General features: G+C 45.5%; 1 protein-coding gene across 5 annotated transcripts in view; it reads right to left on the bottom strand.

The window, feature by feature from the left end:
* The window catches only part of LOC121684912 (dystonin-like), a 133537-nt gene that overhangs the window by 25509 nt on the left and 93970 nt on the right, over nucleotides 1-14058 (bottom strand). For all 5 annotated transcript variants that reach the window (XM_042065052.1, XM_042065055.1, XM_042065056.1 and 2 more), the window contains 12 exons: nucleotides 8561-8722; nucleotides 8083-8253; nucleotides 7687-7853; nucleotides 6402-6561; nucleotides 5798-6124; nucleotides 5512-5596; nucleotides 5145-5386; nucleotides 4526-4732; nucleotides 3734-3853; nucleotides 3360-3467; nucleotides 2543-2761; nucleotides 1822-2025 (listed from right to left, as the gene is read on the bottom strand). In XM_042065052.1, the coding sequence (XP_041920986.1) occupies nucleotides 1822-2025; nucleotides 2543-2761; nucleotides 3360-3467; nucleotides 3734-3853; nucleotides 4526-4732; nucleotides 5145-5386; nucleotides 5512-5596; nucleotides 5798-6124; nucleotides 6402-6561; nucleotides 7687-7853; nucleotides 8083-8253; nucleotides 8561-8722 (2172 nt within the window). The remainder of the gene's footprint in view (nucleotides 1-1821; nucleotides 2026-2542; nucleotides 2762-3359; nucleotides 3468-3733; nucleotides 3854-4525; nucleotides 4733-5144; nucleotides 5387-5511; nucleotides 5597-5797; nucleotides 6125-6401; nucleotides 6562-7686; nucleotides 7854-8082; nucleotides 8254-8560; nucleotides 8723-14058) is intronic.

Here is a 14058-nt window from a genome sequence, read left to right as displayed (position 1 = left end):
TGTCCATAGTGTCTGTGCAAAGCTGATTTATATCAATGTAAAGTGTGATGACCAAATTGTGCCCCTTTCTTACTTTTAAAACCTTTAATGGTGCGTTATGGATGTGACGTTATGGATGTTACATAATGTGAATTTACAAGACTGGAGACTTTATTATACCTCAAAGCCGATAAAATGTCTGTTCTGGTGGCATGTCAGTTTCAACGCATTTCACCTTAGTGTTTACAATTGACATTTCAAAGATTATTAGGTTGATCAAAACCACAGGGAGGCCTTGCCTAACCATTAGCAAAACAAACATAATTTTAAAATACCTCCAGTGATTAGCCTAGCCATAGCCTATTTTCAAGTGGCCTAATAACGAAAATCTGAGCGATTATCTTCCTGTAACTGTCATACTGTTGTTGTACAGTAACTGGATTATCGTGTTAGCTGGTGAAGATGGCTGACTTTGCAGCTGGAGTTAACATAGCAACCTCCTTCTGTTGCAGATCTGTTCAGCCTGCCGTTCACGTCTGCTTAACACAGTTTAATTTTAAATGTGACGCATTTATATGCCAGCATTTGAAGTGTCAGGTCCTCTGTAGCTAATACCCACAGAGTAACATAAGTAAAGGCAGCAATCAACTATTGATTGACACAAAATATGACCGCCTCTCAGTCCTGCATATTCTCTTCGCAAAAATAAATCACGCTTGTCAATTTGTCTCCATTTCCTACTCCTGCAACTCATGTGCATGTAAATGAGTGTGTGCATATGTGAGTTTGCTTTTGTTTATAAGTCATACTGTATATAAGTATAATCTCTCACAAAAGTGTGTCCATTTCATGTCACATCCATAACGCTGATAAAATGCCTTGTATTCTTAGGATGAAATTGATTATATGAAATTTGAGGATTTCTCAGTATTCAGAGGACAGAGGTTGCATTAAAAGTTATGCAAATGAATTCACTGATACTAATTTTGCCCCCACTCTAAGGCATTTTGTTTACCAATATGAGTCCAATTGTCACATCCATAACGCTGGAACTGCCCCAAAGCAAGCACTAAACAATCACCTAATTTGTACAATTCATTCAAACACACCATGACCATAAAGATTTAACTGATCATATTATGTAGACAGGAAATATAAATCATTTTTCGGTGTGAGTCTATAGTCTACAGACTATAAAGCTTCACTGCTCTACTGGGTTAGGCTATTTTTCAGAACCCAAGAGCAACTTGGAGCGAAACCTACAAAGTTGGCATGCACTGCAGAAGTCTAGGGTTTTTCTTCACTCTTTTCAAAGGAAGGATATGACAGATATTTCCTTTTTGCACTCAAGCAAGAATCTGAGAGTCAATGGTCTATGATAAGGACACTCCATCAGGGGTTTTTTTGGCAGCGGTTATCACAAGGTGTTGTCATTATGTTGGGTGGTCATCAAACAATCCCACAAAAAACTTGAATGGAAACTTTTTAACTTCACTCAGCTGTCCTACGATAAAGCCCATGGCCCTTGATAAGAATCCATGAACACACCGCATGCCAGAGACAAGACTAGCTCTCTAGCCAAATGCCCAATCTCACCTGTTTGGTCTTACGTTGGACATTAATCCCAAACAAATTTACAGAAGATAGACAAAAAAAGAATAATAGTCAGATGACAAAAGCCAAACATATAGCCAAATAAAACATATGTAATGAGAAAAGATCACTCCATCAACAATCACTCCTACAATGAACTCAAAAGTAAAATGGATGTGACTGCAGTTAAGTTAAAGTTAAAGTTACGTTAAGGCTCATTTAAGGACAGGTTGGCAGAAGTGTGGTCACCTGTGTGGACTTGGAGATGGCCTCGTCCAAGGCTCCGGCCCTGTGCTTGACATCGGCCTTCAGCTGGGCGTACAGCTTGTCGGTGGCCGTGTACTTCTCCCTGATTGGCACGCCCTCCACTGGGCTGAGCTCCAACAGCTGAGGCCCTGTCTTGTTCATCTTGTCGATGTGAGGCTTGTGCTCAGCGATCAGCTCACGCATTTGCTGAGGAGGAGGTGACCATCATTCATCATTATCATCTTCATTACCGTCATTACCATAACCACTCACATTGTCATCAACATTATCACAAACACTGGCTTTTCACCCACACACCCTAAACATTCAAACACACAATGGCACACAAATTACTGTACCACACAACCATTACCTGCAATAACATTAATTATTCCTGTCTTCTTATTTTTCCTTTATACCTCTATAATGCTCAGTGTACACACTATAATTGTTCTGTCCATACTGACAAATAGAAAAACATTTATCTGTATGTAGATCTGATGTTCATCAAAAAAAGTCTGTTTGCTCATGAGTGCCCTGAGTTTCTTTCACTCCCAGCACCACTTGTTCACTATCCTGTACCGTATCATTAAATTCAAGTGTTACCCTAGTGTATAATGTCCACCTTCATATACTGTACAGTCTGCATGCTATTCTCAACCCTGGCTTGCTTCCCTCTGTGTTTAAGCCTGAGGCTCTTGACCCCTCCGGTGAGTTCTCTTACCCTCAGCTCCTCCTGCTGCTGCCGCAGGGCCTCGTACTCGATGGCCGGCACGGGCAACTGGGTGAAGCTGGCGCGGGTCTCCTGGAGCCATGGCCACAGCTCCTCGTAGGTCTCCCAGAACTGGCTGGCCAGCGACTGGGCACGCTCCAGCTGTAGACACCTCTCCGAGTTCAGCTGGCTCACCGCGCTGTACTTGTCCAGCAGCGTCTGGATTTTGGCCTGTCGGGACAGCGGACAGGAAGACCATGGCTGGACCAGCATCATTTTTCACATTTTTTATGCTCTTCGTAAAGAGCCGAGGCAGGAAATGGAGCGCAGTGCAGACCTCATAAAAGCCCCCAGACTACTGTTATACTGTACACTCTGAAACCTTAAGCATCTGTTTGGATCCATAGGTTAAACGGTGGACAAAGGAGCTTTGTCTACACATAATTGAGTTGGTGAATAAAATACACAATAGGAACTGCAGACCTGGGAGGGGTGTGTATGTATTGTATGTTTTTGAGTTTCATCCTTAGTGTACTACAAACACACCTTCCTTGTGGAACCTTTCATGTGCAGTCTTTGTAAAAAGTTCCCAGACAACTGTCTGTATGTGTATGAATATGCATATGAACAGTTTTTATGTTCTGGAACCTTTTCTGTCTGACCGGATCTACTCCCACTTTGTCTTTATATAACCAAGCAGGTGAATATGTGAGGTATAATCTGTGAAGCCTAAAGTCTAAACTGAAACAGCTCTCTACAGGCTGTTGGCTGAGAAGAGTAGACTTTTATTCTCAGACTTTCTCTGTTTATGTGACAGGGTGAAGCATACCTCCAGGGCTTGCTTTTCCATCTCATCTTTGCTGCTCATAATGGCCTCTCCTGTTTTGACAATGTCGTCCACGGAATCTTTGTGTCTCATGATATCCATGGAAAAACCCTGGAGAATTGGAGAAGGGAGATCAGACGAGTGAGTGAAAAGTGGATCGGGGGGAAAAAGAGAGAGAGAGAGAGAGAGAGAGAGAGAAAAGAAGATGGAGAGACTGTGTTTCAGATCCATCAGCCGCGCGCAGACCACACACATCTGCGGCTCACGCTTATTTACTGCCTGCTTGTTTGTGCTTGCAGCAGAGCTGGTGACATGTCAGAGAAGACGCACAGAGCCCGTGTGGGGTACTGCACGGCAACGCGGCGCGGCGGACTGACCTTCTGTGCCTGCAGCTGCGCTGTGGTCTGGTCCTGTTCCAGCCGGATCTCCCCCAGAGACAGCAGCTTCTTCTCCGCCTCGCTCAGCCAGGTGAGCTCACTCTCCGCAGCCTGCTCAAACTACAACCCAGGTAACCCCGTCAGGGAGGGGAGGGAGGAATATGATACTTACACACAGCTAAATTAAATAGGCTTGACAGCCTGAGTAGAATTTGCGTAACAACATCCAAACAGCAAATGAAAAAAAAATAATAGGGGCCTTGCAAAGACTTCTATAGTTCTCTTATTTTATATAGCAAACCGCTAATCTGAACTTTCAACCTTAACCCAAATTCTACACTGTGCCATTTATACACTTTGTCACTGTGTTTATGTGCAAACACTGTTTCTGTATATGCACATACATTAACTCATACACAAAGGCTGCTTCACAAAGGACCCAAATTAAGCCCTAGAGAGTGAATAATGCCATGCAAATTCAGTTTCGCTTTGCACTGAACTGTGTCCCATACGCAAACTCACTAGAGAAAGCTCTCAGACACTGCACTCCCCCACCCTGTGTGTCATTAACAGCTAAACTACAGCTAGCTCCCAGGGGGGCTAACCAGGCACAGCACTCCTCAAAAGCAGATGAAATTATCATCATAATAGCTCCTATTACCCACAGCAGCAATTAGCATGTTGCTCCGAGGACCCCCTTTGTTTGGTGCTTGAGAATGAATGCTGGTGCCATTTTGTTTGGGAAGCCTATGTTTATATCAGTGGCCAAATAGGGGCTACATGAAAACTTACTTGCTGGGACTTCAATATGGCGGCACCAATGGCGTCAACATGCTGAGTGATAGTGTCGCCGGCCGACTTGTAGCGCTCGTTGACCTCAGTGACCATCTTGTCCAGGCCCTCGCGAGCGCGCCAGGGCACGAGCTCCAGCAGCGAGCTGCTCACCTCATTCAAGCTCTCCAGCTGGGGCTTGTGGTCTAGGATCTCCTTCAGCAGACCCTGGGAGAAGAGAGGGGGAGAGAGAGAAAGGGAAGTCATTAGGTTCTGGCAGCTTTCAACATCATTGTTTATGATGAGACAATTTCCTCAGCTCGCTGTAGATTGTTGTTGGTGATTACTGATTGCACTATCTCTGCTAATTGAGTATAGCTTTCAGTTATTGTCATGTAATGACTGCGTTGCTTTATCATGAAAAGCGATTTCACAGAAGTTGTTTTTGGCGTAGATATGGACTAAATGAGAAGTTTAGGCCACAGGATGTGATGCACATGTGTGAACAATCCCCTTGCGAAATGTTTTAGACCTTCTAGTCACACCCGCCTGTGCAAGTCACATATATCTGATGGATGCGACATGAAAAAGCTTGCTGTGTTGTGGTCTAAATCAAATGACAGGGTCACTGCAGACTTACTTTTCTGATCTCTTGAACCTGAGTCAGCTGCTCTCCTACTGGCTCCTGGGTCCCAAAGACCTCCAGTTCTGCCTCCACCTTATCCAGCCAGTTTGTGAGATCCTCGTGAGTGTGTTCCAGTTTGGAGGCCAGAGAGAGAGCCTGCTCCAGAGTTTTCGTCACGTTGTTACTCATGGTGTTAATCTCTGCGTATCTTGTTTTAATTCCATCCAGCTTGCCTTGGATGACAACCACCTCATCCCCTGTAGCAAAAATATTTATCTCTGTTAAGACTTCTCGAGTGATGATTCATTCAGTTGACGCAACTGTAATGTGTTTGCATACATACCCCATAAATAGATTCTAGATTTTTCACTGGATGCCTTACCTGTGGTCTGTTTCAGAAGTTCCATGCCATTGGAAATGGCCTGATCAACATTCTGCTTCCTAAGTTGGATGTCTTCATGAAGAGCCTAATGATGAAGCGAATCTCAGTACAAGCATTTGAAAACAGCTCCAACAACTGTCCATTATCAGTACAGATCTCAAAGATGAACAAACAAACCAACGGATAAATAGACAATGAAATAAGATGTGTAAGCAAACTCAAGTTCAAATGGAATAACTGAATGGGGGTGGGGATAGGGGAGCGGGGGGGGTAGCAGCCACTCTACCAGCTGTTCGTCGTGCTGAGTCTGGAGCACTTCTGCGCTGCTGTCCTGCACGGCGACCTCGCTTAGCCGGCCGTGCACCTCGCTCAGCCAGTTCATGAGCGCCACCTCGTCCTCGCCGAACAGCTGCGCGTTGGCCAGGGCCTGCTGCAGGAGCTGGGCCTTTCGCCGGCAGCGTTCCTGCAGCTCGATGAAGCCCGTCTGCGTGGCGTCCAGCCGCGCCTGCACCAGCTCCTTGTCGTCCATGCTGCTGACCGCACGCAGGCTCTGGCCTAGGCTGATGGCCTGGTATAGGTCTTTACTATGACCCATGACGTCCTCCTCCAGGGTCTGAGTGCCCAGGGTGGACAGGGGAGGGTCCAGAAACAAGGAGGAGTGGAGAGGTGGTGGTGGGGGGGGAGTATCAAATAAAAACAACAACAAAAATAAACGTAAACTAAAAATGAATGATGATCAAGGCATGAATCGAAATAATATGAAATCATAAGAAGGCAACAACACAAGGAGACGTAACTTACTAAAATTCAACATAAAAAAATGAGTGAAAGACAATATCACATGATGGGGTTGAGGGGAGAGTGAGTGGTGTTCTCCTGTACCCCTGTACCTTATGCTGGGAGATCTGCTCCTCCAGTTTGGTTGTCTGGGTACCAATGGGCTCGGAGTTGGCCAGGCGCTTCTCTGTGGCGGTCAGCCACTCAGACAAGGGCTCCAGCGTCTCGTGGAATTGTTGAGCCACCACCAGGATGCTCTCCAGCTGCTTGTGTCTGTATGGGGGGAAAAGAAAAACAGAACAACAAAACAAACAACGTTTACCTGTAGCATATGTAACAAACATACTTGTATAGCAGGGTTGTGCAAAATTCAGAATTGAATTGAGAATGACTCCTGAATTCCAATTGAATTTTTGAATTTGAATTTGAATTGAGGTCAAAAACAGGATCTAGAATTACAATCCAAATTTGAATTAAATTCAATGAAATTAAAAGAAATTCACATACTGTACTGTATAATTTAAGTGTAGTGTTTAACAATGAAGCTTTAAAGTATATGTCAGATATGATTTTTACACATTTATAAAGGGTAACATATAACAGTTACCAATTACATTTCCAAAAACAGTTACCAATTACATTTCCAAAATTACCCTCCACAACACTGAATGTATGAGATTCAACAAATTCTCTCTGTTGTGTGACTGTGTGGAATTTCCATGAATTTAAATCCACTTCCTGTCATTCCAACTCAAATTCAAATTCAACTTCCTGTAGGGCGGAGCCAATTAAATTAAAATTCCAATTCTAGAATTGAATGGAGGCCAATTCTAAAATTTAGAATTTTGCTTGATGTATAGCCAATGTGTGGTTCTAAGTCATTTCATTAATGATTTACATCTGTCAATAAATAAATAATGTAAAGTATCTATATGTGTTCAACTTTCTGTTTCTCTATGAGAAATGTAAATAACCTTCATATACGTATGTATGTATATGTAAGGGATAATGGATGACACCACGTTCAGGTATCAGAAGACAATGCATGTTCGAAGTGGTAATGCGGCCACCACACAAAGTGGAATAATTGACGTTCTAAACAGCGTATCACAACAGATAATTCAACCAAGTAGTGGTAAAAATACATGCATATATTGTATATTTATCATATGTACATTTATGAGTGATAGTGTACAGTAACTTCCTGTGTATTAGCCGCATTGTGTCTAAGCCGCAGGACAGTGTTTTATGCAAGTTAAAAAACAAAACCATATTAATACCATATTAACTGTCCCCGTGTATTAACCTCATAGCTGAAGAAAATCAGCAAAATCAATGTATAAGCCTATATCTGTATAAAACGTCTGTTTCTGAAGACCAGAGTGAGTGTATTGTTACCTGCTCTCGGCCTTCCTCAGGAGGCTGTCCCACCTCTGCCCCAGGCCCTCCACCTCCCGGCTGACCTTCTCCTTGTCCTCCGTCTCAGCCAGCTCCGTCACCTTCCCCGCCTCCTTCTTAATCAATTCCACCGTGGGCCTACGATCGTCCAGCAGCCTCTGCAAGAGCTGACCCGGGAAAAAAATCACACAGATATTCAGCGATGTTGCCCAATGCACATTTCATACACTGTCATGTCAACTGTATGTGAGTTAAAATAAACAATCACGCAATGTAAACAGGTTGTCAACAGTTCGAGGACAAAAAAACAGATGTCTATACAATTCACAACTATACAAATTAATGGGCTTATGTTGTATGTACTGTACACTTTGAAAACAACATTTAAGCACTCACTTTCTGCTCTTGTATTTGGGCTTTGACAACTTTGAATTCGGCAGATGGAGGCTTCTGGTTGGCCACCAGCTCCTCAGTGTCTGTCAGCCAGCTGAGAAGAGACTCCAGGGCATCCTGGAACCTCCCACAGTGCAACAGAGCCTCGTGCAGCTGGGCCGAGCGCTCCGCCACCTGAAAACCAGTTTGTACGCTCAGATTTTTTCCTTTCACTAACACGACTAATACTTCACTGACCAAAAAGCTGCAGCAACACCTGTCTCAATTGTGCTTCAGGTAGAACGGCTGCTCAAGATAGAATGAGACAATTCAATGACCAGAGGTAAGAAAAATGTAGTTGAATATAAAAGTTGAATATAAATCAAAAAGCGATGAAAATTGCAATGAAAATTGTCTTGACAAGTCGTTCCAAAAACCTTAATCTGTATTTGGACTGTGATGTCCATCCAAGTAATCAGTGGAAAGGTTAATCATATCTCACCTTCTTGTTAAGCGAGTTCCATCTGGTGTTGACATCCTCTAGGTCATGCTCCAAGGCCTTAGTACTGGTCCCTTTGGCAGTGTTTTGAATAAGTCCCTGGCCAATCCAGTTCAGGTCTTGTAACTGGGCCTGTAATGTCTCAATTGCATCTTTCTGGAATACCTGCAATTAACAAACATCACTTTCATTCATATATGCAGATAAACAAAAGAATAACTGGCTTAGGACTGAATGTTCAGATCAGCTTGAAGTAATGCCTATGGGCCAACTGTCTGGTTTTATGTCTAAAAAAGGAATAATTTGCCTTCAACCAATATTTTCCCTACACCCAGATCCACGCCAAGAAGTATCATGTAATAAATAATACGCAAAGTAGAACAAAACAGAAATGCCATTTCATAAACAACTCGCCCACTTCCCTTCCATTAGATAAGGCTTTCCTTGTTGGTTATGGAACTGTTTGTATTTGCCAGTATGTCTCCTGCTTATAAAACATGTTAAGATCTTCATACCCTTTTAACCATTCAAATGGCATATCTCATCAAAAATGACTCCCTTGTCTAGTATTACAAATGGTCCCTATACTACTCCCTGTTTAAAAGACTATGTGGCCACTGCTGGTCTACAGTCCTCTGTTATTTTCACCCTTGCCTAAATATAGCCCATTGTCATTACACCATGTTAGCGTGTGGCCATAACAAGCGGTATATCACAGGTCAGCAGAATCCAGGCGGAGACTGCTGCCATCGGTCAGAACACAGCTGCACAGGATCACTGAGTCAGAGACCGGCAAGTGGCCCAAACCCAATTCAGCCATCTGATAATCTGATCTAGGCGGGCCACCGGAGCCCCCTCTCCCAGGAAGCACTAATCAGAAGTGCCACATCTATCCAGAGAAATGTGTTATTGGTGCTGTCAGGGGCGGCTGTCCTCCCGATGCTATTTATGGATACCTGTGGGGGACAGAGGCTTGTGAGGTCCAACTGGGACGTATCCATGGCAGCAATGGCAGCCAGCATGCTGCCGATCTCCTCCTCCCCCATGCATTTGTAAATGGGGTGGACACCATTGGCCAATGCCAACAGGAAGTCCTCGATGTCGGCGATGTTGTACTCCAGTGAACTTTGTTCAATGTCACACGAATTCTCATCTGGTTCTGTAAGCCCACCGTCCGTACACATCTCCGGTTGTGTCACAAGGACACTGGTCAACTCGCACTCGTCCTGAGGTGAAGTGTCCTCCAGTAGTTCTGCGGTGGGTAACTCCTCATAACCCGCAAACGTCCGCGAGCGCCTCTCCTTACGCATCCTGCTGGACGACCCAGATCCCGACCCGGACCCTGAGGGCAGCGAAGGTATGGAAGGTATTGATCCCTTTGAGTCTGTGCGGTCTCCATTGGTTAGCCCATGCTCCACTCCACTAAGGTCAACAACACACGAATCCCTGGCCTGGGCGTCCGGCAGTGGACTGTTGCTATAGAGGCGCGACGCTGGCAATGGCTCCTTGATGGGCGAGAAGGGGAACTCCTCTTGGCCAGAGCTGAGGGACCTCCCTGGTCTGAGGTCGCTGGACACGTGCACGGCCTCCGTGGAGGAGAGGCTGCGGGTCCCGGGGCCAGCCCTACGCTGGGCGCGCTGCCTCCGCTTCTCCCTCTCAACCGTCGGGCTGCACAGGCCCGAGTCGTCCTCGGAGGTCAGCGAGTTGGCCATGCTGCGGCCCCTGCCGTCGTGGTTCTGCAGGCAGCGGGGGTCGCGCCGGTCACCGCTCCCGCCGCCGTCGGTGGACAGCGTGCCGCTGCGGCTGGCGTACTCGTTCAGGTGCGTGGGCGCGAACGTCCTCCAGGAGCGCCGGTGTTGCGGCTGCTCCTTGCCCCCGCGCTCGCCCGACGCACGGCTCTTGGGCACCATGGTGCCCGCTCCCCGGATCACATCACCATTCAGCTTCAGCCCGTCAAACACCGCACGCTCGTCGAAACGGCCCGCATCCCTGGCCCGGAGCTCGAAGGCGCTGGACGATGCCAGGACGCCATTCCCACACAGAGTGCTCAGATCCAGCGTCCGGTGGGTGTAGGGCAAGGTGCCCACAAAGTGCCTCGAACTCAAGCTGCCCTTGGAGCCTGAGTCTATCTGCTCGTTCAGTCGCACAGTGTCATAAATTGACCTCTGAGGGACGTAGCAGTCGTCAATGTTTAGATCTTCCTCGTCGCCCTTGCCCACACAGGATGGGTTCTGGCGCAAACAGTCCGGTCTGCTCAGAGGCTTGCCCATCCTAACAAGTCCAATCTAACTCAACTAAACGCTAAGGTTTAAATCTGATCAATTATTTGTACAAAAATAAGTACATGAGGTATCAATTTTCAGTGCATACTTATTCAGTAATACTCAGTAAAAAGAAAAAATAATAACTTTAAGGTGCTTATAAGAATTTAGTATTTAGACATTTATTATAACATGCTATGCTTTTGATAACTTATTCAAAACAAAAAGTAACAGTATGAAAATAAATACAGCAAAAATACTTTATAACACTTAGTCACAAAAATGGTTTAACACTTAAGAAAATATACTCAGTAGAAAAAATAAGCTAGACCACAAAAACAATATTTCCATATATAGCAAAAGCACAGCTGACTTATTCTCTTACTGCCACTATGCTTGTGAACAACAGCATGATATTCCTCTGAGCAGCACGTCCACATGGAGAGCCAGACTTAGTCCATTCCCATTTGGTCCCATTGTCACAACTTGCTCATTGTTGCTTGTTCCGCCGGCAGCAGGTCCCACACTTCCAACATCCCGTAGACAGAAAAATAATAGCAATAAAAAAAGTGCTTCGGTCTTCCAAATCCCTGAATCCTCACAGAGGCCGACAAACTCCTTCAGTGCAAAAGAGGCATATCCTGAAACAAATCCACTGATCCACCAAAAACAAAAGGCAATCAAAGAGAGAGTCGGCGCTCCTAGATGAACAAAAAGCCTCTGCTGCCTCTCTCTCTTTCTCTCTCTCTGTCTCTCTTTCACTCTCTCCGTCGCTCTCTCTCTCTCTCTCTCTCTCTCTCTCTCTCTCTCTCTCTTGTGGCAATGACAGACACCCTCCTGGCAGTGGACTAATGGCCCCGCCCCCCTCTGCTCATTATTCAGGCAACATCTGCCACGGCTCTGTGTGCGTGGAGCCGCTCCAGCACATGTTGATTGGTGGACGCTTGACCCTTTTCTCTCTCTCTCTCTCTCTCTCTCTAATTCTCCCCTTCTGTCTCTATGGGCCACATGACTTAACTTCTTAGTCATCCATTGCGATCCAGCACTATTAGTTCTCCCTAACTAGGGGCAAGTACCCCCCCCCTCCAAAAAAAAAGAGAAAAACACACACACACGCACACACACGCATTTCCAAAAGCTCCAAATGTTATGACATCACATAGGGCAGAAATAGATTCTCTCTCTTCATCTCTCTCACTCTCCCTTTCTCTCTCTCTCTCTCCCCCTCATTCTCTCTCTCTCTCACACTTCTTTCTCTGTCCGCTGTTTTGAGTACTAGGTTGTTGCGGACCCTGCTGATCCTCCTAATTGGAGAGGAATTCTGAGGGAGGCACGGGTCCCAGGAAATTCAACACCGGCAACTCTGCCACTATTATGCAGGGACTTTTTTTTTCTCCCCTTCCTTTTGTTCACCCTTTTTGATGATATCAAGAGAAACAGCAGGAGAAGAATGGCGTAGGGGAGAGACATGATGAAAAAAAAAAAGTAATCTGTGCTCTGTAACAGTTCGCGTTGTGATAACACAGAGAGAGTTCAGACACGCACTGGCATCCTTCTCACCCCCTCAGTTGAGAGACAGGGCAGAAACAAGCAAAGAGGAATACGCAGTTAAAAAGATCTCTTGGATTTATTTCAGATATTTTATAAGTCTCTCTGACTTTCTGGCATAATCCAGGCATTGCATTAAAGAGAAGTTGGATATTTGTCTACTTTCACCCCAGGACACAGGCTCCCAGTTCAAGATGTCTTATGACTTAAGAATTAACTCATTTGTTATACAACAGCTCATTTAAATAGGACAAAACAGGCATAAACAAGTTCAAACACTACCAAACAACAAATGAACTCCAACGAAAAACAACTTAGTGTTTAGTGAAATGAAGACTGCAATAACTCAGAAAGTCTTTTCAAACTACAAGGGTGTGTCGTGGTTAGGCCACCAACTAAATGCCTGCTTGAGGCTCACACATACACTCACACACAGATGACACCACTTGGTTTCAATTGAGAGAAAAGAAATCTCCTCATTGTAATGCACCAGGGGCTTTCACAGCTCTGGGTCATTCACCTAGGCTCTCCGCTTCACCCTGAGATCGCACGCAACCTGAGCAGTGGTGAAATGTTAACTGCGTCACCACACAATACCGCGTCAGCTCAGAAGTTTCAGGGCCGGTGGTTTCACGTGTCCCTTTTCTTTGCGGTGTGAACAGCTCGGAGAGGAGACCGTGAGTAAGCGCCACTCTGGGGCCTACCTATAAAATGCAGACTGTTTTCCAACCCCCCCACCCCAATCATCAGAGGACAGGACTCACACTGACTCACGGAGCGGAAATGTCGTAAGCATCATGGGAGGCATTGATGTAAGGTCGCACTACGCCCCCTACACACACACACACACACACACACACAAAATGACTGCACCACCCATATCTCCATCCACCCAGAGGTCCCTGCTTCTTATGTGGCCTATAATGCCAGCCGCTGTGTTAGCAAGAGCCCTCAGAAGTGGCAAAGGCGTGACTGCCAGAATGAAGACAGTGTGGCAGAAGCATGGCAGAACCCAAGACAGGAGCGGGGGCACTTCAAAGGGGGAGTTCATTTTCACCACACCGAGCCGACGCCACTCTGCCAGGGCTGTAATGAACCTCGCTGCGGCAAGACAATGAGAAGCTGTAAATGTGATTAGCGATGCTGGCTTCATGAGCTCCACTGATAAGCACTTAAGAATCATGGGACTGAACCAAAAATCCATTTCAACAAAACCAAAAAAAAAAAAAAAAAAAAAAAGAGACATTCTCGGTCTGACGCCTTAAACACACACACAAAAAAAATTCCCTTGGCACAAAAGGGGAAGAAAAATCCAATGCCACAAAATCAAGAGGCACAAAAGGCTCTTTTTAATGGGTAAATGATCAGGGTGATTCTCTTGAGGAGAATAGAGTCCCCCACGAGAACAATGGTGATCTGTTTCACTGCAGCTGAGGTAGGAACAAGGGCCCTGCCTATCTGGCCCTCGTGGGGCACAGAGACAATGACAGCAAGACGAGCCAGTATGGGGACCCAGCGCTCAGTCACAGATGAGGCCTTTCAACACCAGAGATGAATGCCTTTCAATCCCCCTCTCTGACAAGACTGGCACCGATAAAAAAAAACAGAAGAAATAAATGTTGAAACAGCGCTGATTCCATTTGTAGGAATTTGAAATCTGTTGTTGAGTCCCTTTTATCGGCTCATTGTGAC

Source organism: Alosa sapidissima, chromosome 16 (genome assembly GCF_018492685.1).
Source record: "Alosa sapidissima isolate fAloSap1 chromosome 16, fAloSap1.pri, whole genome shotgun sequence".
Taxonomy (NCBI): domain Eukaryota; kingdom Metazoa; phylum Chordata; class Actinopteri; order Clupeiformes; family Clupeidae; genus Alosa; species Alosa sapidissima.
The sequence above is the reverse complement of the archived record's forward strand: the minus strand, read 5'-3'. Positions and strand labels throughout refer to the sequence as shown.